The sequence below is a fragment of the Protopterus annectens genome, chromosome 10.part0 (genome assembly GCF_019279795.1).
Source record: "Protopterus annectens isolate FY-2018-M chromosome 10.part0, PAN1.0, whole genome shotgun sequence".
Classification (NCBI taxonomy): Eukaryota; Metazoa; Chordata; order Ceratodontiformes; family Protopteridae; genus Protopterus; species Protopterus annectens.
The window spans coordinates 96,749,800-96,777,277 of NC_056744.1; the positions used below are offsets into that span (position 1 = coordinate 96,749,800).

The following is a 27,478-nucleotide window of genomic DNA, read 5'->3' on the forward strand; positions in this document are numbered from 1 at the left end:
AGATAATCGACTCTCTACTGTACATCATCAATGAGGGCCAGTAGCAACACAGACTTCAACATGAAAAATTATGTCATGTTTGCCAGTAATATTTTATTGCTGAATACATACATATACAAAGGCTGCAGAACAAGTAACTACACAAAGATCAGTTATGTAGCTTCACAGCAAGAGTTTGGCATGTATTATTTTAGAAAGCATTGGACATTTAATAACCCAACAAAAGCTTCACAGTGAGACAGCTGGGACTGAGCTAGATATCTTACAGAAATTGCACAACATGATGTACATGGGTTAAACTGAAAGGTATAAATAGTCAGAGATGTATGTATATACAAATAAAGATACTTTAATTAAAAAATGAAAATACAACAGAGGTCTTTATAATTTGTTATACAGGATGAAATTAGCAAATAAAGCTTGGAATGTGGAACTTGTTTAAACCATGTGACTGAAGTGAATAGTTCTAGATCTTCCTGGGCTTGACTGCCTGTCTTGCCATCTGTACTTTTCCATAACTATTTCATAAATTACAATTCTGAGTGATTAATCTACTAGTTGTGTTCTAAATCTCACATGGCTCTCAAAAATAAAGTCTGTATGTCAACTTGTGACTCGTGTGTGAGTGTGTGCGTGTGTGTATCTGCACATCTGTGTGTGTACACGTGTATATTAGTGATATACACTCTCATTAAATGTTCATTTTCCCACTTGAATGCTATACACACAAAACTAATTTCTGTATCAGCACACAACATTTTTATACAGTCAAGTAAATGTACCACTGTAAATTAATGTTACTCCTATACTTGCCATTTGTTTTGCGGTATTTTGGCATGTACTGTTGAGAAGATAAAATGTACTTGCACCACACTTTGGTAGTTAACTTACTGGTTGTATGAGAAGGGCTATTCTGGTAACATATTAACTTGGATGGTATTGGAATTATGAAAAGCAACATGCACTGTAGTTACTTAAATGGTCAGATATATTTTCATAGTCTTAACTTGTAAGTGTTTTGCTTACAGTTTCCATGTAGTATGTAAGTTTTACTGGTTCTGCCTGCATAAATAATGGCATAAACTATTTCTTACAATGTTATTGTACTTTTTAAAAAAAAAACTGATAACATGCATACATGTTAAATTTTGTCTAGAAACAGTGTTTCTTACACACTAAGAGAAGTAAGTTTCAAAGGCTGAAAAGTTTATAAAAGTATGCATGTCACTAAGTGTAATAAAAATCTGTAATGGAGAGGGTAAGAGTTTACATTTAAGTATATAACCACAAACTCAAAACTAGTGATGAAATTAACTACAGAAAAATATAGACATGTAGTAAGATATACATATACATCAAACAAATAAGGTTTCTGAATTATTTAAGTGCTATAGGTATTAAAGTCAGAGAACTACAATTAAACTTAATAACATGAATCATTGTGGATTTATTAATATAATTAATTTCTTAACTTTTAATGTTCTAAGAAAAAATATATTTGGTAAAAAGAGCAACTTGCCAGTTGGCTAACTGTCATTAAGGACTAAATAAAAGTAAGTATTAGCAAAAAAAAAGTTGCATTTAGTTTTGTAAAACAATAATAGTTTAAAAATAGACAAGACTGAAAAGACATATTAAAAGAAAATTAATTCAGACTTATTTAATAAAAAACTGTGTTTGTGTATGTATGGTTGTAAGTACATGTGTGTGTGTGTGTGTGTGTGTGTGTGTGTGTGTGTGTGTGTGTGTGTGTGTGCGTGTGTGTGTGTGTGTGTGTGTGTGTGTGTGCGTGTGTGTGTGTGTGTGTGTGTGTGTGTGTGTGTGTGTGTGTGTGTGTATGTACAGAAAGAGATGGTTATGCAAGCAAACTAAAATAAAATATGACAACAATGTTTACAATAAACGGTTATAATTGTACAGAATTACAAATCTTTGACAGAAGAAAGATTTTGTAATATATTAATATATTATATATACAAGAAAGATTTTGTAATATATATTAATGTAATTACAAAACATATTTTGAATGCAGTTGTAACTTACAAAAACTCTATGAGCTGCAATGTTTATGACCCTGTCTCAGCACAGCTATTGCTCCAGCAGTCCTGATAAACAGCTCCATGTGGACCCCAAATTTTTACTGAGGCATATTAAAATGAGCACAATAAAAAGATGCATACTTGAAGCCTAAAATACTAATATTGATAAGATTTGTAGTATATTCTGTTTGTTTACTGGTAACAAATGACATATTGCCATAATGAGTTGTGAGCCTGTAACACATGCAAAAATATAAAAACTCATCTAACAGTTTTAAGTTATAACAAGTTTAAACCAAATTTAACATAGAACTGTTCAGATAAAATTTAAAAAAAAATCATGGGTCATTTAAGAATTTTTTTTTTGTAGTTGGACTGTGATTTGCTTTGAATGGTCTGCAGGGAAAAAATACAATGCAACATTATTTTAACTTATAGAAAGTATAATGCATGCAAATGAAACTACTGAAATCATTTTCAGTGAACCAGCAAACTTGTTTTGTTCACTGCTGTGAAAAATATTCCACCAATCTTTGTGACTTATTAACAATAATGTGTTTCTTGACTTGTCTGTGCAAAACTCTTTGCCCATTATGTGAAATCGTAGTTTTGTTTTGCTTATCAGTGCTTTATGGATTGCAATCAGAGCTACTTACAAAAGGCAAGACAAACTGCATTACATTGGCTGTGCTTTAGCACCAGTGTATGTTGAGATCTGTTCCCTAAATGCATGCTCTATTTATTTATCTGCTGTCTTGGGTGAAGGTGCAGTACTTCCACAAGGCAGACACACAACAGGTAGACATCTGACAATTTGCCACCTTCTGTCATACTCATCCCTCTGCGTATCTGTGATGTGCTACTTTCTACTGCCTCTAGAAAACTGAGTTAAAAAGGAAGCACCAGGTTGCAGGGTGTGCTAGAAGTTATGCATTGGAACTGTCATGTGAAGCATTCATCCTGAAGGTGCTGTCCATTTACATAGTTATATGCAGGAGCACTGGCAGAAGAAGCTAAATGTTTAAACCATTGCCTACCACTTAAAGGAGTGCAGTTAGGACCCATTATGAATGTATATCTAGGAGCATAAAAATATATTTAATTTGTGAAAGGCCTTTAAAACAAATAGATTAGAAAACAGTCACAAAGACATGGTCTGTGAAACCATTTCATGCCGTTATGTTGGTCACATAGCACAACTGACAATGCATTAAATCAGACGTAGTGTGGACACATCCAGGGTGCACTGAAGGCTGGATAAAAAGTATACAAAGCAAGAAACTTAGCACATGTGTTCAAATAAATAGTTTATTCGCAGATAGTACAAATAAACTTTCATACCTAGGGTATTTGTCATACTTTAAATCCAGCACAAACAATCCTTAAAGTAGAATACAGATAACAGAATCACAGTAACTTACTGACATCATAACTTTGCCCAGATTTCAGTTGACTTTCTTTTAAAAATTACTTCAAACTGCATATCAAAATGAGACCATGACTTTAAAATACTATGTGTCAACACCAATACCAACTTTTCTAAAACCCGAAATAAGAAGTAATGTACTAATTATGTTGGATTATATCAAGTACTGTTATCATGGTTATTCCAAAAAACACTGCTATATTCATTTAAGCAGTTCTAGTTCTTCCAATAAAAAGCACTCTGTGACCAATATGCTGCTGAATATACTGAGGATTTAGTATTGCAGTCTGAATGTTGAGTAATATTTTCCAGAGAATGGATTTAGAAGTAAATCTATACATTTAAGTACTTTTCAGGTTGCATAGCTATGACACCTTCCTATTCCCTTAGATCCAGCAATGCTTTCTTTGTATTACTGAAACCTTTTCAGTACTGTCTTTACAATTACTGTTACTTTTATTATAATGCTCTGGTATATCTCACAATAAATCCTTACATTGTAGATGAGCCCAAAGCATTTGCCTCTTACTGCTTACAGAATTTCTAGTATGGGATGCAAAAACAAAGCGGTGAACACTAATCTGTGATAACCTTGAACCATTTCTGTGGGAATAAGGCTGCTATGTATCCCACTTTCAGAGATACTTGCATAAGGAAGGGACATCTGCAATAGGGGATGAGAATGTGAGATGTAAGCAAAGAACATCAGTGATATCTGGAAGTACATGAAAACAATATTTTATATAAACACGAGAAAGATAATTTAGGATAATATTTCTTATTTTGAGTCTTGAAAAGTGTTTTATCACACACAGCTGGCGATAATGTTATTGAGCAAAAAAGCATGTTGGTGACAAGCCATTTTTAAATGAATGTAGAAATCCAGGTTTGAATAAGCTGTGTTTGGTAAACAGATAATATTGACACACGAATGAAAATGAGCACAAACAGAAACTGAGTATACAAGGAATATGTCACGGCAGTCCAGGACCGGAAAACCAAAAACTAAGAAAAAAACAGCTCAATAAGCTCAATAAAAAACATAAATTTAATGAGGCACCTTTCATTCATAACATAACGAACTTCATCAGATAAAAGACTTAAAAAAAGCAATTATTTTATATAACACTGTCCACATCACATGGTCATTCAAACCCTCCAAAACAAATTCAAGAAAAATAAAAAAATCATAAATTAGCAATTACTTATCATAAATGCATAACATATACATCACATTGTATAAAAATCTTCATATTAAATACTATATAATATATAGTGTAAGATGTATACATATTAATAAAAATCTAATATATTTAAAATTTATAATTTATGTTTTATACTTAATTCATATTCTATTAATTATACCCTACCACTGTCCTTACCATTGAAATTCTTATACTTTTTACAAACACGATACCAAATACACTTCTGTTAATAAGATCACAATCCATATGTATGCCCTTCAACGCAATACATTTCTCAATTTTAATAATGACATAATAGAACACATATCGTTGAGTCCTAGGGGGTTATATGCATAGTCGTATTTGCCAAATTAATTCTAACTTTTCCAACTGTAATGATAATGGCCTTCCTCTAGGATTGTCCTCTATTTGTCCTATAACAAAGAATTTAAACCAGTGTTGTGAATGCACACGTGTGTTTTGCTAATGCACTGTCCGTTTTGTGTTTTCTCATGCTATATGTGTGTTCATATATTCTATCCTTGAGGCGTCGATCTGTTTTGCCAGTACAGTATGCATCACATAGTTGACATACTGCCGCATACACAATCATCCTTGAATTACAGTTGCATTTTGTTCTACAAAACACCTTTATTCCATTTAACATTATACTTGTGCCCTCCTGGATATATTTACAATATGAGCACATTCCACACTGGTTCATTCCTTTCCTTCTTATTAATTTTTTACCGTCCAACAGTGTCCTAAACGTAATACCTCTTTTTAATATGAATCTAGGAGAAGGTCCTACCCTAGCCATTAGGTCACCATCATCCAAAAAGATATTCCAATTTTTCATCATAATTTCTTTTATTAATGAGAAATTTGAGCTAAATGTTAAAACACATCCCAATTGATAGTCAGCATTTCTGCTCATTTGATTATCAGCTTCTGATTCCACAGTCTCTATACTGTCAAGACGGCTCATTTTGTGGGCCATTCACCCCTCCATTCAAAATTGGTTTATATATTCCACTCCTTCTCTTATGTTTTACTTCCTCGATCAGCACTTCTAGTAATAATATAGGGTAGGCCCTCCCTAAAAACATAAGCTTCAAATTATCACACTCAGTATGAAAATCCTCTGTTGATGTAATCATTCATGCTGCCAGCACAAGTTGTCCTTTAATGACAGATTTTTTCTGTTGGAAGGGATGAGCACTAGTATAATGCAAGAAGGCATTAGAATAAGTAGCCTTTCTGAATTTCTTGGCCTCATACCTTCTCTTCCCCATATTTTTACTCAAACAAACATCCAAAAATGCAATCTGTCGTTCATTAAATTCATGTGTAAAGGACAAAAATTCTGTCGTGTCATTAAAATATTTTACTAAATTACTAGCTGTAGTTTCTTCTCCCTTAATCAAAATAAATATATCGTCCAGGTATCGTGTGTAAAAAGCAATTTTGCTCATGATTTCCTCCTTTTCAAAAATAAACTGATTTTCCCAGTAAGACATTACTAGGTTTGCAAATGCTGATCTGCATGGTGACCCCACAGTGACACCCCTAGTTTGCACATGGTATCTCTCTTTAAAATAAATGTAACTATAGGATAATACTATGTCCAACAATTCCTCTACCAATGCTATCTCATCAATAGGTGCACTTTTTTTATGTAACATATAACTCACCCACTCAATTCCCAATTGGTGTTTGCTAGATGTGTATAATTCCTTCACATCCACCATTAGTAAATTGTAATTCTCCTCATATGTTAATTGGTTAATGTTACTTAAGAAAGTCCAAGAGTCTTTACATATGCATGCCTCACAACTTACTTATTTCTTAAGAATAGTATCTATTACTTTAGCACATGCATATGTTGCCGAATTACGGCCATCAACAATAGGCCTAAATGGTGGATTCGCAACATCCTTGTGGATTTTGGGTACCCCGAATATTGTTGGTGTTATAGGTTTTTATAATTGCATGTAATTATACATACTTTCATCTATTCTACCTTCTATGAACATATCATTCAGGTAGATTTTTAATCGCTCATTAGCTATATTCAATTGATTCAGCGAGGCCTCCACATATGAATCAGTACTAAGTATAGTTTCCATTTGTTTATCATAATCAATAATGTCCATAAGTACCAATCCTCCACCCTTATCCGGTTTCATGATACGAACCGGGGCTGATCTTAGCATAGTTAATAAATCCCACTATTCCTCCGTTATATTGCTTCTACTCTCTCTTTTAGTGGGATACCTGCCAGAATTGTTACACATCACTCTGAAATCTAATTCGCAACAATGTTCAAAAATATATAACAATTGATGTAAAGGGGGGGGTTAAACATACTCTGGATAATAAACTGTTTAATGTCAGGATTGTTATCCCCTAGCAATACCTTCATGTTTAATTTACGAACAAACATTTTAAGTTCTAGAATAAGTTTAGCAATGTCCATCTTATTAGAAGGCACAAATGTCAAACCTCATGATAAAACATTCACCAAATCCACAGAAACAGAAAGGGAAGAATAGTTATACACAAAAAATCATTGTCAGTGTTAGCAACAATGGTCACATTATTTTTCACATTGTCCTGTATACTATTGGTTACCTCCATTTCCCATTCTTCTTCCAGCCATTCCTTTTCTTTTGTTGGTTTGGTCTGTAAAAATTTGAAGTAGAAGTTCCTGAATTATTATGACCATAGTCTTGTTGGTAATTCCGCTGTTGGTTCCTTTGCTGTAACAGCCGTTTGCTTCTTCTTATTTCTGTATTATCCACACTAGTGTTACTGCCCAGTGCATTAATCTGTTGTTGCTGTTGTTGTATTTCAGTATTAGTCCCCTCCATCCCCTGCCCATTGTCTTCACTCAACCCTGGTGTTTCCATTTGAGCGTTCGCATCCCTTCCCCGAATAGACCAAGCCTGCGATTTAGGCGGGGGGACGACGACACAGTACCTTTCTTATAATGGTCACAAACCTTATCAATTTTCTTCATTTTAATCAGTTTACTTTTTATCAAATAATCATCCACACTAGCAAAAATTCTCCCGTACTGGAATTGGTACCTTTGAAAGTTCGGATGAGCGTTAATAAGCTCATCCAGTTTAGCCGCAGCCATTGCTATTACCTTCGCTTGTAAGGTGTAATGCTTGCTGAGTAAATCCAGAAACTGTAGCCCCTGTTGATTGAAAAGTTTCATGAGCTCAACGTGAAAGGGCGATTGGGCTATAAGCCCTGTAGGGTATTGCCAATATCTAAGACCCTTAGGTACTATTTCCAATTTGATACATTCTCAGAAGTATTCCACTTCCAATTTTAATTTTTTGTACTTTAAAACGTTCTGATCCAAATTGTTCAGTAGATCAACAATATTAGATCTAGGAGGGTCAATATTAATATGAGAATGGTCCATACTATCATTTATAAATGACACCGGAGCATCCAACCAGTTTTTTAAAACGATGCTTCTACTAGCAGAATTGTTATTAGTACCGTTAGCAGCACTATCGTTACCTACTCAGGGCATCACTGCTAGCACTGCTACCGCATATGTGACAGGCTCCCTTCTTGATTCTGTTGGATTCAATGGCAAGATATTGCCTGCTATAGATGAATACACACTGCCTATAATATGCTGTCCAGAATTAGGTGGTGTTTGAGATGTAGGCAATCCTACACTCAAACTATCCACTTTTTTGTGAAGGGAATCCACTTGTTGGGTAAGCGGTTGCACCAATAAAGTTAAGTTGCCGACTACATTTTCTTCCACATCCGACAAGGAAAATCAATCCGGAGTGGAATCCAATCCTGAAGCTGCCATCACAAATCAAACAAAACCCACGAATAAAAATAAGCACAAACACAAACTGAGTATACATGGAATATGTCACGGCAGTCCAGGACCGGAAAACCAAAAACTAAGAAAAAAAACAGCTCAATAAGCTCAATAAAAAACATAAATTTAATAAGGCACCTTTCATTCATAGCATAACGAACTTCATCATATAAAAGACTTAAAAAAAGCAATTCTTTTATATAACACTGTCCACATCACATGGTCATTCAAACCCTCCAATACAAATTCAAGAAAAATAAAAAATCATAAATTAGCAATTACTTATCATAAATGCATAACATATACATCACATCGTATAAAAATCTTCATATTAAATACTATATAATAAAGTATAAGATTTATACATATTAATAAAAATCTAATATATTTAAATTTTATAATTTATGTTTTATACTTAATTCATATTCTATTAATTATACCCTACCACTGTCCTTACCACTGAAATTCTTATACTTTTTACAAACACGATACCAAATACACTTCTGTTAATAAGATCACAATCCATATGTATGCCCTTCAACGCAATAAATTTCTCAATTTTAATAATGACATAATAGAACACATATCATTGAGTCCTAGGGGGTTATATGCACACAGTCGTATTTGCCAAATTAATTCTAACCTTTCCGACTGTAATGATAATGGAACTCCTCTAGGATTGTCCTCTATTTGTCCTATAACAAAGAATTTAAACAAGTGTTGTGAATGCACATGTGTGTTTTGGTAATGCACTGTCCGTTTTGTGTTTTCTCATGCTATATGTGTGTTCATATATTCTATCCTTGAGGTGTCGATCTGTTTTGCCAGTACAGTATGCATCACATAGTTGACATACTGCCGCATACACAATCATCCTTGAATTACAGTTGCATTTTGTTCTACAAAACACCTTTATTCCATTTAACATTATACTTGTGCCCTCCTGGATATATTTACAATATGAGCACATTCCACACTGGTTCATTCCTTTCCTTCTTATTAATTTTTTACCTTCCAACAGTGTCCTAAACGTAATACGTCTTTTTAATATGAATCTAGGAGAAGGTCCTACCCTAGCCATTAGGTCACCATCATCCAAAAAGATATTCCAATTTTTCATCATAATTTCTTTTATTAATGAGAAATTTGAGCTAAATGTTAAAACACATCCCAATTGATAGTCAGCATTTCTGCTCATTTGATTATCAGCTTCTGATTCCACAGTCTCTGTACTGTCAGACGGCTCATTTTGTGGGCCATTCACCCCTCCATTCAAAATTGGTTTATATATTCCGCTCCTTCTCTTATGTTTTACTTCCTCGATCAGCACTTCTAGTAATAATATAGGGTAGGCCCTCCGTAAAAAACATAAGCTTTATATAAAATATTTATGTTATATAAAAGAATTGCTTTTCTTAAGTCTTTTATCTGATGAAGTTCGTTATGCTATGAATGAAAGGTGCCTCATTAAATTTATTTTTTTATTGAGCTTATTGAGCTTTTTTTTTCTTACTTTTTGGTTTTCCGGTCCTGGACTGCCGTGAAATATTGACACATGAGGCAAAATTAGGATGACAGCATATTACTGCAGTTCTAGAAGTTGTGTTGCATTTAAATAGCCTACAACCTAAGACTCTATTCACAGTCCAACCACAACCTTTTTATCTCCAGATCTAATCTAGTCAGTACCAAGCACACTTTCTCCATAACCACACCATCTCTTTAGCAATCTGCACCTCTAGACCTGTAGAAAACCACAAACTATTTCATGTTCAGAACTTTTATTAAATCCTGCCTGAACAAACACAAACTACACAACAGTCATGTTGTCTAAAACTCATATCACATCATTTATCTTTCAGATCTTCAAAACTCATACTCATCTCATACTTTTATGAACAAAATTTCACAGTCTAATGACTATTTTTTTTATCTATCTTTCTTACTTGAGAGCTTATAAACCTTATCTATGTTATACCACCCTTAAATATGTTATTCAGTGTGTGGTCTGTAGTAAAATGTTCATTTTTATTTATTTTGCTCTTGTCTTTGACTGTTCATTGTATTACTTTTTTGTATTTTCATAACACCTTTATTATACTATATGTGAATCCTTTTCACTAAGACTCTGCCTGAAACCAGTCAGTTGTGATCAATGCATTACCCTGGTAACCAAATTTAAATAAATAAAATAAAAATAAAATAAAACAAAACACATTATATAAGGCTTATGCATGGTAAACTTTACATTTAAGTGTGACATGCACAAAAATCTTACTCATTCTGCCATTAAATTTTTAAGTAGAGTACATGTACCAAGAATTTTGTGTTTGTTTTATTTTAATAACTGTACAATTGCATATCTACAGTCAAACAAAGCACACTTGGTTCTGTTTTAGGATAGGAAAGAACAATATATGTCATCATTAAAAGCACAGACTGTAACACTTTACACCCTTTGTTACTACATTTCTATTTCCCTTTCCATATTGTTTCTTTTTTTTAACTTGCATGCTCAAATACTTACACCTCCCAGTGCACATTGGAACAACATAGTTATATTCATTTGGCAGTAGAAAGACTCATGGCTTATGAATGTACAAAATGGGAGCTACTTGTAAAAGGTCTGACTTTCACAAATGTGGAGATTAATGTTTTCCCCTCCATGTTGCTATGCATTTCAGATTTATTTATCAGCATTTTGCAAATGTATGTATCTTTAACAAGATGTACATGTCTATATAAGAAACAGGCATCTTACATTTTGCATATTCCTGCATAAAACAGATAACATTTACATTTACAAAGTCAGAACAGATAAAACTGTGAACATCACAAATTATGGTATAGAAAATAGTAAGCAATCTACGGTTCCCATTCATACAGATGTGATACTCCAGTGTAAACTCTGTCTGTGTTCTACTGTTCTTTTACACTATATAACAATTTTAAATGAAACAATTATACTGTTGCTGTATGGCCAACTTGAGTAAAGAGTTACAAATACATTCCAAACAAAAGAATTGATATAACTGACATGTGGTAAAGCATTTATCAATACATATGTATGTCTTTCGTATCTGTGTATGTGTGTGTATATATTTCTGTGTGTGTGTGTGTATGTATGTGTCTTAGCACTTTATAGGGTACACATTTGGCACTGACATGCAAACACTGAAAAATGTCACATTTAAGCATAACCCTCTCCTGCCTCAGTATTTATTTTTATACATACATGAAATGAAAGTTATGGGATGGCATCTTTGTTTAGAATGGGGTGTGGTTACAACACTCAGAACGCTTGAGTTTTACATTAGAAACTATTGAAAAGTCTGGGTTCCTCTTTGTTGAGACCCTAAAGGTCCCCTTGGCATCGCCCTCACAGAAAGTAGTGTCATGTTATATCATATCACCATTATAGCAAAATACAATGAATACTAAGTCTTTCAACGGAGTTTAAAGGCAGAAAATATAGAGACTGGACAAAGTATAAAATATAAATACATATGTAAAACATTTATACATAAATTAAAAACCATGCCTCACCCCTCTGCTCACCCAGCAGCTAGATCAAGTCGTATACTCACTAACAAAGAACAAAAAGAACGGGAATGAGGTTGTTCTACCAAACCATCTTAAAAGATAACACGAGAACTTACCAATATATTAAACAAATACCTTCTCCTTTTAAACACCTACAGAGATACCTACAGTGGACTCAGGTACGAGAAATAACAGAAGGACAACCTGCTAAAGGACAGCACTACCCATGCAGATGAAGTTTTATTATTGTTAGTTGCACAGGAACTGAGTAGAGACATTAGCATTAAATCCAGGAAGCATCATTCCTGAAAGGTAACATCTTATGGACCTCTTCTTTATCACATTCAAACTTCTAAAATCATATCAGAAAGTATACACACACACACACACACACACATATATATATATATATATATATATATATATATACTAATTAAATACATTACAAAAGAGAAACGAGTCAGCTGTGAGCCCAAATCTTGGCCTACTATTCAGAATAGGGATTCAGACAGAAAATCAGGTTACCCTGTTGGTGGATGAAGCTTGGTTCATAGTGGAAGCACAAAATAATACTCTTTCTTGCATCACACGGAAACTACCTCTGGATGCCTAAACGATATTTTAATTCACCCAACTTCAACTCAAACAAATCCAGCTGCAACATACTTCAGCTGGTATTGGTGCACACAAAGCATGCAAATCCAGACATTTTGGCATAAATAAATTTGCTGTTACGGTACCAGTTTTCAGTCAGCACATTTAAACTGTTGTGAAGCTTTAATATAGCTTTTGTAGGATATATGCTTTATCCTGTCTCACAGTCACATACACTGTGGTTGTAATTCTGATTATTGCGCATAGAATAAAAAAGTTTCAAAGATTTTTTTTTTCAATTGATGAAAGCCGTTAATGTTAGAAACATTGGTTACTTCTACATTTTGTGCTCATAATTCGGCATTTACTTATTCAGAGCAGCACATAACGCTTTGTATTTTAACAAAAATATAAAACTACCCACAAGACCGTAATCATATTTGGCTTTATTTGATTTTCAGTGGTGTTACCCCTACTACATGTACACATACAAAGATGAAATCAGCAACATTTTCTAAATCATATTTGCATTCTAGCACACTTATTTTTATTATATGTTAATCTCTTTACAAAGCAGCAAATAGGACAATTTTATTTAGCACACTCCAAATGCAAGCACAACCACAACAGTTCTATAACTGCACATTTAAACATGATTAGATTTAAAAGTGTACTGTTTTGCACCACAGATATTAGTGAGGAAATGAGGTAACATTAACACATACAATTATTATTTTTCATTATTCTTACAATGCCTGTTTTTAGACAGTATTTAATAACACTGCTTATTCCACTATACCACAGCATTTCCATGACTACATATTTGAACATGATTAAGTAAAATAAATATTTATAATCCTGCACCCTAAAAATCAGTGTGGAACTGAATTAGTATTTAACAGACTCAAAGACTACTTTTCATTATTTGTAGCCATTACTTATTCCACTGTTGAATTATACTTGATTAATCACTAATTGAAACAAAAGTCACAAGCTCTCATGGTAGTTACTGTTTTATATACGTTTATCTACAAATGTGGCATACACACACACACACACACACACACACACACACACACACACACACACACACACACACACACACACACACACTATAACTGACCATAGTAAGACTAAAGAACTGTTTTCAAAAAGATTAAAACAAAAATAATAAATTAAGTACTCTCAGGTGCTGTAACTTTGTTTTCTGTGATACAGCCTTTTCCCATATGGGACTACATACCAAACTTCATCCACCTCCAAGGCTGTCACATTTTGGAGATGACAATATCCCTCCAACCAATGGTGCTGTCAAAGTCAATGGGCTGCCATATCTGTTTCATCAACACAGTATTTTCTGCAGTTTTCACAACCTGACATTATGTAAGGCATTATTACTCAGATACCTTAACTCAGTTAACATAAATGTGCATCACTTTTTCCATAACAGTGGCCATTTAAAGAACTTGTAGCCAGGAACAATATGCAAACAACATATATGTATCAAACATTGCAAATTAGTAGATATTTAAAGAATTTGTAACTAGTAAAATGCTTTAGCAGTTCCTCTTACATTTAACCCAATGCAGTACTCTTACTTGTGAAGGCAGTAAAGAACAGAAAATAGCATTTGCTAACCGAAGCTCTTACGCTAACTGAACAGCATTTTATCTGCCCTTGCAAATTTAAAAATGCTGTGGAATTACAAGGACACCAGACAGAAGCAGTTTCACTTTAAATAGTTGTTGACTTAGGCTAACTCATACATTTCCAATAAAAGACAATGGGGGCAGCTTGAACCCATGTAAACATTTTGTAAATAAAGCTGCTGAATCATCTGATTTACTAAAACATGCTAAGAGCAACATCCCACTATTCTTAATACAAGCACAGCTGGAGACTGCATCTTACAAACATACACAACGTTCTCATCCTTACAGAAAAAGCTGCAATTTATCTAAACAGAACATGTCTTATGTATGAAACCATTCTATTTATTTACTTGACTTTCTGCCATGTTGCAGGCTAACATAAAGACTAAGAATATAATTCCACACAGATTCAAGTAACAAGTACATTTGAAAACATCGATAAAGCAGAATAAATGATTTCGATTGACATTTTCAGCGAAATGAGTAAAATAATTACAATGTAGGAAATGTTCAGTGTTAGTGTAATAATTTACTGTAATTATAATAATAAGAGGGCATCTTATAATTTAAGATGGAATAGGTCATTAGATAAGTATGTTAGGTGGCTTATGAATCATACAGTGTATTACTATTATTTAATTTAACTTGATGTTTTATGTTGTATAACATACAACTATATATGCAAATATATACATAAACATACACACACACATAAATGTATGTATGTGTGTGTGTGTGTGTGTGTGTGTGTGTGTGCACGCATGCATATGTGTACATACAGACGTTTCTTTAATTGGTACCTCAGCACTGTGTTAGTGATATCAATTTCTTTTGAGTCTAAACTTGTTTTAAATTATTGTATTTGTTGTTTTATATATTTATGTATATAGGTTATATGTATTTATTTACTTATTTATTTCTCTAGCCTTAAAATAGCAGTTGCATTTAACAAATGTTTAGATTTAATTTTCAGTTTTTAACCTTTGTTTTATAACATTATAATGCTGTATTCTTACACACTTCACTCCTGACATTTAATTTTAGAGTCAGGAAACTTAAAACAATAAAAATGTTTAGAGCCAGAGCAAGCAGAACAACTTGTACATCTTTGTTTATTTGGCTACTCAGTTACTTGTTATTATTTTTCATACAGAATGCAATAATTACAGATTTGGAAATAAGATAACGCAGCCCTTTCTATTGACACTCAGACTGGTAATATTCATGAGAATGATTCCCCACAGCATTTCATGTAATGGAACGGATCTAAATGTAAGACAGACTATTCTTGACCTTATAGCAGTTAATTTATTTTGAGCAAAATATAGCTGTCAATCCTTTGCCTCATGTAGCTGGATAAATGTCTGTAATTAAGGGCCCATTTTAAAAAGTGGTATGTTTCTTTCATAAAACTTTTAAAATAAAACAAGAAGACTTAACTTAGCACATTTCATATGTAGAATAGGTAATATGTTATTACAATTGTAATAATCCCTGTTCTGTCACAAAATTATAAATTTTAGGTAGGTAAGACTATGCAGAATTTTGAAAAAAAAAAGAATTGTTATCTTTGACATCTGTTGAGACCTGTAAAGAATGATACAGTCTTTAGCAAGCTTTCCCTGAACTACACAGAGGAAGTGTTATACGTTTTATGCTTTGATTGCTGTCAGGCATGGCTCTCAACTTCATGGCTCAAGAATCAGGGACAAAGCCAAAAATAATGCACAACAAAGGCCCAAAATCAGGAATACCCTTTAATTAGTACTTTAATTTACTTAAATAGTTAGTAGAAAAACATTTTTTTCATCAACATGCATTTTCTGAACAAAAAAGTATAATAATGTCTGTATTACTGACTGTAATCCTGAGTGAGTTACAAAAAAATCAAAAAAATTGTTAGGCAAAATCGTGGACAATTGAGAGTTATGTAGTGAAGTTTTAGTACAGTTAAGTTACAATCAGAAAGCACAGTATTGGTTGATCTCTGCCCGTGTTTTGTTCGTCAGTGTCTGCACAGTTTTAGACAGTGCATTGTAACATTTTTTTAATATCATAAATTTTATTATAAAACATTTCCAGCAGTTTAGAACAAACATAATACATGCTGTTAGCTTCACATCGCCTGTTTCACTAGAATGTATGTACAAAGCATTATACAGACTTAATAAAAATATAATAAAAATCAACAGACCAAGTGTATTGTAGCACAAGCGTAGTACTTGGGTGCTACTGAATGCCACCAGTGTGACAGTAGGCAAAATCAGGTTCTGTGCCACACTCACAACCTTCAGCAAAGTATCAGACTTATTAAAAGCAACTGTACAAACTGCCAACCCATTCTCACCCTGGCACATCAGGGTTTTATATACAAACAATCCTGTTGAGTCTCACCCCTCTGCTATGTTAATACAAAACTTCAGCATAAAGGAACTCCAGTCTTGATGTGCACTACTCACAGGAGACAACAGTGAAAGCATTCTCTCACAAAGACCTTGGGTTAAACTTCACTGCAAAATGCATTATTGTTTAGTCCTTATAAGACTTTACTGCACTGTATATATGCTGTAAACTGCAGTCCTGTTTAAGCAGCAAAGGAATTTTCATTTTTAATAACACATACCTTGAGGGAGACTAAAGGTATCTGAAGGTAAATCAAACATTCCTACAAATAAACATGCCTTGTCCATACTTACACAATACCACAGCCATACACACACAACACTCATTGCATCCTTGACCCATCCTTGACCCAAATGAAATATTAATTTCTGCTTTAATTGCCAAAGCAGATAGTACTTGTTATACAATTTCAGGTGATTTTGTTTTATATCATATTAAGGAACTCAAAATGCATTACCATAGCTTTATGCAATGCTGCGTTTAGAGGCTGTTTTGCTCTTAAAATATAACATTTTATCCATTTTCATTCTTTTTCTTTTTTTTGAAATACACTTTCCCAGGTCAGGGCTCTCATGCAGAAAGAGACCGCTGTGACCTTAAAATTGTGTTCATGTGTACCCATTAGTGTCACTGATAGCCGCTGGGTAATAAATGTCTTTCTTCAGTGACAATTTCCTTCTGCAAGAACACTGCTGAAACACACATGGTAGAACAAAAGAAGTTTATAACAAGTCCTGTCCCCTACCATGAACAATACTGCTCCGTGGGCATACCCTGTGACTGCTAGCGCTGTATGTGGCATAAAGGTGGCTAAACATTTCTGCAAGTTTTTTTTTTCTCTTTTGGTCCCTTGACCTGATTTTTACTGATACAGTTCTTCAGTGCTCCTCATCTACACCAGGTCTACCAGCTAATCTCTTACTCCCCCAGACTTACTCCAGTGTTGCCAGGGCAGGTCATGGATCCTAAGGCCTTGCAGGGGACTTGGCCATCTGCATCTGTCTAGGGGGGTTCTTTTACACGTCCTACTCATTCCCTTCCCCCAGCTCGCGCTCATCATCTGTGTTGGAAAGCAACTCCCTTCTTTGGACCACACCCCCCCTTAGAGAGTCTCATTGATAAACACGACCCTCCTGCTCATCCCTTCTTGCTGCTTCATAGTCACCCAAGCTGCTAATCGAACCTGGGTCACCTGGGCCATAGTCAGACCTTTATCCCTCTATACCACCAGAGTGGCCACATTTCTGTGATTTTGGTAAAATTACTGCAACATACATATGCAATGCAGTGTGTTCTTTCTAGCAACAGCTACCCAATCCCTAGCACATACAGAAGTTGTATTTGTACAAGTGTATCTTTTTCTTCACAGAGTTGAGTAAAAGAAAAAAATGGACTCCACCCCTGCCCCAAAGGCTGAAAATGGTTTTATAAAAGGTCAGGAACCCGCACCCCAAATCAGCAACATGTCCTTGGGTAGAAATAAAGGAAAAGCAGTATTAAAATACATTTCCCCAACAAAGTGAGAAAATCACTGTTGTCATGGTTTGACTTTGTTCACTTAATTCATACTGCCACTAAAATGCAAGATTTAAAGAAACTGAGAAACTATGGGTTAAGATGAGATGTGTATCCTAATTTCTGGAACAGTTACAAACAAGTTTGTATACATTTCTGTTTTTTTTTTTCTGTCATGCACATATATACATACACACACACACACACACACACACACACACACACACACACACACACACACACACACATTCACACCACCAGCTGCAAAGAACAGATAAGACAAAGATTTTCTTCTTAGTCTGCAACTATTTTACTGAATCAGGAAAACAATCCAGCAGCTAATAAATTAAAGAAATGTAAACTGTGAAAGGGTATACAAACTGAACTTCTCTAAAGCAGCCCATGCACACACACAAAAAAAAAATGTACAAATAGCTAGCTGGATACAAATCCACATCAAAACACATAAGGTGCTGGGTGTTACTGACCTGCTTGCGGAGCCATGGGGATTGGAGGTGGAAAGTATTTTCCTGGCTGGAAATGTCCAGAATGTTGCACTGAGCTGTGAGTAGCTGATGTGATGCGAGCAGCAGACCTGTGGGCCAAAGAACTCCTGTCTGGCAATAGATGTGGTGGGGGTGCAAATTCTCTCCCATCCATACTGTGTACACCAGTAAATCCCAAGAATATGGAAAATAAGTACAAATCCAAACGATAATCCTTTGGGACAGCTAAGATTGGGTCCTGTGTCCTACATGTTCCTTCCTTTGAGCACCTGGATCTTTGTTCATTATCTAAAAACACACAATGCAAATTCTGTTATCGAATAGTTTATGCAAATCTAATAAACCACATCAGAGTATTGCCCATTTGTGCCCCCTCCCCAAGCATGCCAGAATGTGTACTTTACTTATTTATATTTATTTATACATTTGTTAACTGTGTAGGTAGATTAATTCAAAGACTATTTCAGCAATGATCTAGTCACAGTATGGGGCAATACAATTATGTAGAATGCAGGACACATATAAGTTCATACATACAGCAATCAAGTTTTAACAGATGCCTTCTGTGCAAGGCAAAAATCATATATATATATATATATATATATATATATATATATATATATATATATATATATATATATATACTTCAGCTTATATTACATTTTAATACGTTTCTTCCTCAGTATTCATTATTGAAGTTAACACCAACAAAACAAAATACTTGCACCTCATTTGTTCATTTTCATATATTGCTGCACTTCCCACTTGATCTCATGTTGAATTCTGAGATCACTTATTCTTTTGTCAACAAACCATGATGATGTTACCAAATAGGACTGTAGTATCAAATTTGAGACAATATCAACATTGGGATGATGTTCACAGTATTAAACGACAGAAGTACATATGAAATGCTTGACTTGCAGTTATACCTGTGCCTGACTGACGTCCTTTCACAGTGAGCTCAGTTGCTGTTTGGCAAATCCTTACTCCACTGCTACGGACAGTGTAGTACCACAAGTTTATGCATTGGTGACAGTGACTTCTAGAGTTAACAGACAACTAAATAATTAAAACTACAGTTCATGGATTTGTCCACCTAACCTGTTAGAAAATCCATGGTTACTGCTTACAGTTATCTTTGCTACAGTCAAATCAAGAAGTCAGAGCTGGGAATAGGGGAAGACAGTTAAGCACATATGTATTTTGAAAAAAGTGGAAATTTTGAACTTTACTAGATTATGAAGAATATTATACCAATGTGGTAGCCAAGTTAGTGGCATTTGGGAAAGCTTGTTATTTATATATATGTATATATATATATATATATATATATATATATATACACACACACACACACACACACACACACACACACACACACACACACACACACACACACACACACATATATGCATGGGTCTACTACTTTACAACGAATTGTCACTTAATCGAAAACGAAAAGTAGAACCCCACTTCAGCGAAAGTGCACTTCAATGAAAGTTCGCTGAAGTCTAGGTGCCCGATTGCCTCACAAATAAAAACATATAACAAAAACATGCTTTTGCAGGGGGGCAGGCCCCCCTGCACCCCTCATGTGGGGGGCTGTGCTCCCCACACCCCCCTACTTAAATATACCAACTCCGAGATCACACTACAGCGAGGAAAAGAGAATATTCCCATTCTGCACTGTATTGTGATCCCCATAGTCAGTTTTCAAAGTTTCAGTAATTCGAACAAGTGGGTTCGTACAAGTGAAGTTCGAAGTACTGAAACTTCGACCAAAAACAGTAGACCCATATACACACATATATAAATATATATATATATATATATATATATATATATATATATATATATATATATAGCTATATATACCTATATCTATATATGTATATATACACACACACACCATTCCCAGAACCAACCACCTTACAGTAGACCCATATACACACACACACACACACACACACACACACACACACACACACACATATATATATATATATATACATATATACACACACACATATATATATATATATATATACCTATATCTATATATGTATATATACACACACACCATTCCCAGAACCAACCACCTTACTCATGTGCTAACCTTAACTCTGGCCCTAATCCTAACCATAACCCTACACATTATGTTACTAAAAACCCTTTCCCTAACAGTGCTATTACACACGAAAAAAAGACAAAGAGCACACATACAACATCAAACATGCAAAACAGTATAACTATCCCCTTACCTAACCCTTACCCTAACTCTAAAATGTGTTAACTCTCACACATACCACCCACTATAACCTTTTCAACCAAATATTCAGTTTCATAATCCTACTAGCAAACACCGGACATAGGTTCATAGGTGTTTACTAGGCTAATGACCACAAGGGCCTTTTTAAGCCTAGCCATGCATCCCAAATTCTGACAAGTTCTGATACCTTTGATAAGGGTAAGGTGGGGGTTGGGAAATGAAACATTTACAAGCCAGGGCCTGGGAGATGAACCATTTACAGGTTGCCTGTGTCCATTAGAGACATAGGTGCCAAACCAGGGATGAATTTCCTGTTCCCCATCCAATTGTCCAAGTTGCACTTGAATCAGGTTAGGAAGGAACTCTACTTCACATGGATGGGGAGCCTGTTCCATAGATGGGATAGTATCTGGGATGCATACCTGTCTGTCCAGCAGGTCCTATTTATATCACAGGCAAGGTTTAAGTCTTTACAATGGGGAATTCTGGTGATGTTTGTTTTGTGGATATGCAGGAGGTCCATCAGAGTGAGGTGTGACAATGCCCTGTATGATAGGCATATATCTCCCCTCAACAGCCTGTAGGAGACAGGATACAGGGAGAGAGCCTCAAGGCAGTCTGCATAGGACATTTTACTTACGCCCTGCATTCTTTTAGTGAGGAACCTCTGTGGAGGTTCCAGTTGTTGGATGTGTCTGGTTAGGTACATAGTAAAGTGGGCATTGTACTCACTGATAGGTCTGATGAATGTCAAATACAGTGGAAATGAGCTTTTAACATTTTGAGCATTCAGTGTTTTTCACCATCAAAAAAAACTTTTTCACCAAATGTGCTGTCAACATTTTTTACTGTAACCATATACATAGATATGGATATAAATATGTATATATAGGAGTAGCACAGAATAATATTAAAGCTAGACATTACAGGGTTATCTTTCACAACAAATTTCAATTTTAGAAATCATCCACAATCAAGCTACATATGACAGACCAATGTTTGGGTTTTAACATTTGTCTAAACACTAAGACCTCTTAGCCAAACAATTTGTAATTTTAAAACTGCTGACTTTGCCATGGTTAGCTGAAAGGAGAAAATCCTTAACATGGTTGCCTGCTGGAAAGTGCAATTTCTGGTTCAGTCTCTGGTGTCAGTCTTTATTATTAATCTTAAAATACATGAATTACCTTGTGTCCTTGTACAGTTCATGAAAAACAGTTATCTGGAAGCTTTATTTCAGTATGAAATACTATAAATAAAAAGCTTTTTCATGTGCATATGACAAAATACGAACAGCAGTCTGTGTGATCACTCACCAGATAAATAATAAGAAATCATGTAGCTGCATATTATTTTATGCATTCTTAAAATGTATTGTCAGTATCAGTAATTGTTTCAGCTTTGCTGTCTGTGATCATTATCACAATCATTTTCATTTGTAGATGAGGGCCCCTTTACCCCCTTAGCTTTGCAGCTGGAAATAAGCAGTCACCTAAGTATTTATTTAATAACAGCATTAACTGTGGAAAAATTTTCTGTTTTTCTCTCCAGTGTTATTTTTACTGGCTCAGAAAAGGCACAACAACAACAAATACACAATTTACTTAGTCAGTAACTATCAAAAATGTTGCAAATATTGGAAGTACTGTAGATTGTGAAAGTTGGTTTATTTAACAATTAATAAAAAAATGCAGTTAACATCATAATAAATTCACAAGGAAGCAAATACTGAACAAAAAAAAAATACTTGTGCAGTTTCCAAGTATGTCCATATAACGTTATATAATTCAGAGGCTTTTAACAACATTAATAATAATAATAATAATTTATACTATGCTGTACATAGAAGTACTGAAATTGAAACAGCTTTGTTGCTGGTGGTGTTCCTTGACACATGAAAGACAGAGAAGGAGTTACAGGTGGTAATAAGTGTGGTGGCATTTTGTACTTGTAGCAATGGCTTGCTGGGTGTTGTTTGCCGACTGCAAGTGCTGGAGCTGGTGTTCTGTACAGCAGCTCTGTAACTTCTTTGATGAGAGCTTCCTCAAACCCCATTCTCAGGTCTCTCAAGCAGTTCATGAGCTTGTGCCACTCACCTATGGTAAACAACATATGATTGGCCATCACACCCAGCATTTACTTGATGTGTGTGTGTGTGTGTGTGTGTGTGTGTGTGTGTGTGTGTGTGTGTGTGTGTGTGTGTGTGTGTGTGTGTGTGTGTGTGTGTGTGTGTGTGTGTGTGTGTGTGTGTGTGTGTGTGTGTGTGTAAGTGTGTATGTGTGTGTGTGTTTCTGTATTCTTTGATATGAGATGGATCCCTGGAATTGGCTGGAAGTGGGGCCATAACATACCAATCACGGAACTGAATGCCACCTAGGATTTGAAATGTACCTGATTTATGTCGCTCCAAAACACAGTCTTTTTGTATATTTAATTAAGGTTTGAATGGAAACTTGTAGACAGTAAAATGCTTGTATTGCACTCAATCCACAACAGTCAATAGGTTTACTTTCAGACCCTAGTAACAGATGCATATGTGTGTGTGTGTGTGGGGGGGGTAAGCCAACTACACAAATACAAACAGCATATTTTTAAAATGTTTTTGTTCTCTTTTGACACTTATTTTCTATACAAGAAGAGACAGTCTCCATAGATGAAAATGTGGGCCTTCAGTTTGTTAGAGTGAAACTCTGCTTTGCTACTTGTTTGAGAAGCTTGCCTTCATAATCAACAAAGATCACCAAGCACATTTTGATTCATGTTCATTTCACAGATGTATTTAGAGCATTTAGATTGTTCTTAAGCCGTCTCTACATTTTATAGTTGTAAATAACTAATTTGCAAATGCACTGCACAACATTAATTTGTTTGAAATTTGTTTGAAAGCACTTTGACTCCTTGGCTGACATGATTCGGAGAGGGAAAGTGGTGATACTGCTGTAGTTCAATGATAGGGCGAAGGCTATCCAAGCAGTGACATTTGTTAAAAATTTTGTGTATGTGAGTGTTTGTGTTTGGGACTGGGGGCGTCATTACCTTACATCAAACACATGTATATCTCACAGCTGTTGAACATCGTCCTTCAGCTTCCACACATATGCTGTAATTGCATAGTTATGTGGCTATTTCATCAGTCAAGGTTTCAAGACAACAGACTTTGCCTTCTGTTGCAAATGAATGTGTGTCATATGCTTGACTCATCTCTTCTGGCTATTTTGTCAGCACAAATAACCATACCTCTCAAGTGTACCTCATTACGAGGAACGTACCTCATTTGGGGTCTTAAAAAGTTCTTGTTCCTTGAAGTTCCTCAAAGTTCCACATTGAAAGACTCTGTCACACATTCAGTGTTAGGAATTTTTTAAGTGAAATGCATTGTAAATAGAAATGAATCATATTAATTCATTAAAAGATCTTCTTTATAAGTAAAACCAGCATATTTTAACCATCCTATGACCTTCCTAGTTGAGGTTGTCAGTAAGCCATTAGTATGTGTTCCACATTTTGCCCATTTGTTCCACATTATGAGGGCTAGTGTTCCTCATTTTGGACATGGAAGGTTGAGAGCCATGCAAATAACTCATATAATAGTACTCAAATGAAAAAGAAAAAAAAAAACTTGAACAGAACATACTCATGATTAAGAACAAGGACGAGCATACCTTTTCCCGTTTCCATCGAGATTTTGTAAAGAAACATTTAATTCGATTCAACATTGGGAATCACTTCAGTTACGTGTGACTGGATGGCAGGCTTCTAAAGACCCATCAACCACCAAGTGTAAACAAGACCCTGATTGGCTGTTTGCTTGTCTGCACTGGACTGTATGAAAAAAAGCAATTACTGGTCCACAGTTTCAAGTCACCTAATCACAGGATGATAAAAGGAGATACAAAGGTGAGTCGGTTTGCAGGAGTCCCCAACATCTTCAAAACCCTACTGGCCCTAAATTCAAGAAGAAACAAAGAAAGAATGGATCAAAAAGAAAGTAGAAGGAAGGGTCTTACTGAGTTGGCATTAATGAACAAGAAAAAGAAATGTAGTGCAAAAATTAAATATATTAATGCCAACATGAAATTTGCAAAACATTAACCAAACATGCAGATTATGCATTACAGACAATAAAGACAGTGGTTTTTGGGACTGTAGATGTTTGTTTGTAATCAGAGAAAATAGAAGATGTCAGAATTTGACTAGGAATGTAATAATGAGACTGATCTATTTATTAAGAGGATACTATGAGTTGGTGATAGGCCAGAGTAGGGTTAAATTGGATAATATGCAGAGTGATGGCAATTGATGGTCAAAAAAAGTTCTGAAGATTGTGACACCAAAAGAAGCTACAGAGTATGATTGTGCATATCAAATGAAAATTCATCACAATGTCATTCTTTTTTATCATGCCTTTCAGGTTTTTGTGAGTAAAATTTACCATGTCTGTCTACACAGTTTAAGCAGGTGTTTTCTAAAAAGCAAATAAGAAGAAGGGAGTAAGTCTCACATTAACAGTGATTACTTGCCAGGAAATAAGGCATCTCCTAAAGCATACCATCCTTCTTCCTCTACATTTACTGTTGCCATCCCTTCCAGCCTTCTTACCTGACATTGTGCACACTTTCAATAGTCTGTCAGCACTGAATGATAAGGAACTCAATGATAGAGTGTGTGTGTGTGTGTGTGTGTGTGTGTGTGTGTGTGTGTGTGTGTGTGTGTGTGTGTGTGTGTGTGTGTGTGTGTGCGTCTTGCATTTATATAACCCTGGGCTGAACATATAAAAAAAATTAAATAACATTTTATATGTAAGCTGCATGCATGCATATGCCATGCTTTATGGATCTTTTACTTGGTAAGTTGTATTTCACTGGGTGTCTCCATGCCTTTTTCACTGCATCCCATTTTTGAAATTACACTTGGAACAGATATTTTTTCTTATGTGGTTCCTTCAAAGACTTGGATATCTTCCTATGTTTTAAGTAATCTTGTTGTTCCTTATATCAAAACATTTACTTACTCAAGTCTAGGTGACTCTGGTGATGGGGCTTGGTATTTTGGATGCATCTTTTCAGTTATTTTATAATTTAACCTACACTTTCAGTTTTGTTTCCAAATTTACAGAATGTAAGCCCAGGCAAAGGGGTACAGTTAAAGATTCCAGAACTATACATCAAGTTTTCACATGACCTCAGTTTATCTCCCCACAAAAAATGTAGTATTGACAGTTGTCTATACCATGAATGTATGATACATAGAGAAAGATGAACTACGTATGTGTGGGAGACTGACAATTAAAAGTGAAATGACTGACTGCTCTTCAAGCAGGCCTGTCCTGAATAGGAATAGCTGTGTTCATTCAGACATCTTGGAATGACATTTGCCATTCATTCTCCCATTAATGATGACTGCAGAAAAACATGCAAGTATCCATACCTTCAAACAAACTTCCTAAACCTTCTAAAATACAACAGAGATTTTTTTAAAATGATATTACTGATCATAACACACATACACAAAATACAAACACACACACACACACACACACACACACACACACACACACACACACACACACACACACACACACACACACACACAGAACAAGCAAGCTAGGAAAAAATACTGAGCGCGCACTTTATTACTGGTTAGTTATCATTAAATACAGAAATAATTAATTTAATGTTTGTTTCAAGACAATATTCATAAATCTGACAGACTCATGTTGGTTCATTAGGGAGATTGCCACATGAGATAATAATGAACTTAGTACAGATAATTTCTGCTGGTTAGTAAACCCTTATTAACGCTGCACAGTTTTGTAAAGTACCTTCTGCAGACATGTAAACCTAAACATGCACTTCTTATAGCTTCTAGAAACAGCAATGCATTTGGCATTTAAAAGCCCCCTCTCCAGCAAAAGCACACACTGCATTAATATATAGGACTCACAGTACAGGCATGCAGTCTGTTGACTTCTTTTGCAGCTATGTGTAGTGGTGTTTAAATATGAAACCATCTCTATGGTGGTGCTCCTTTATATTTCCTTTCTATATATCATGTAAAACACAGTAGAGTAAATATTTATTCAGCTCAGTAAACCATGTACTTCACTTGACTGGATTTACAGCTATTTCAATGGGCAAGATTCTACTCCAATCACATCACCAGAGTTCTCAGAGTTCATCTTTAATGTACAGGATTGAAGCTACAGAGAACTTGCAACTTCTTAAAGATAGATACTTGGAATTTTCCCAAAATTTTAAATGCAGTAAAGGCTACCTGGTACAAAACACCAAGTCCTCTTCTATATAAGCAGTAATTGAACAACTGAGACTATTCTGTACAGGCTATTTTGTAAAATTATTTGAGAAATTGTGATCTTTTTATTCATTTATTTGTTTTATTTCTCTCAAACACTGTTGTTAACAACAGCAAGTACTACAACATTCTAAACAGACCATCCAAGTCATACCAGTATTGTATTATGA

General features: G+C 34.9%; 1 protein-coding gene across 1 annotated transcript in view; it reads right to left on the minus strand.

Moving 5' to 3' along the window:
* Positions 1-27,478, minus strand: part of BAHCC1 (BAH domain and coiled-coil containing 1) — a 1,784,093-nt gene that overhangs the window by 1,673,143 nt on the left and 83,472 nt on the right. Inside the window, exon 2 of the mRNA XM_044085068.1 lies at positions 18,707-19,012. Within this exon, the coding sequence (XP_043941003.1) occupies positions 18,707-19,012 (306 nt within the window). The remainder of the gene's footprint in view (positions 1-18,706; positions 19,013-27,478) is intronic.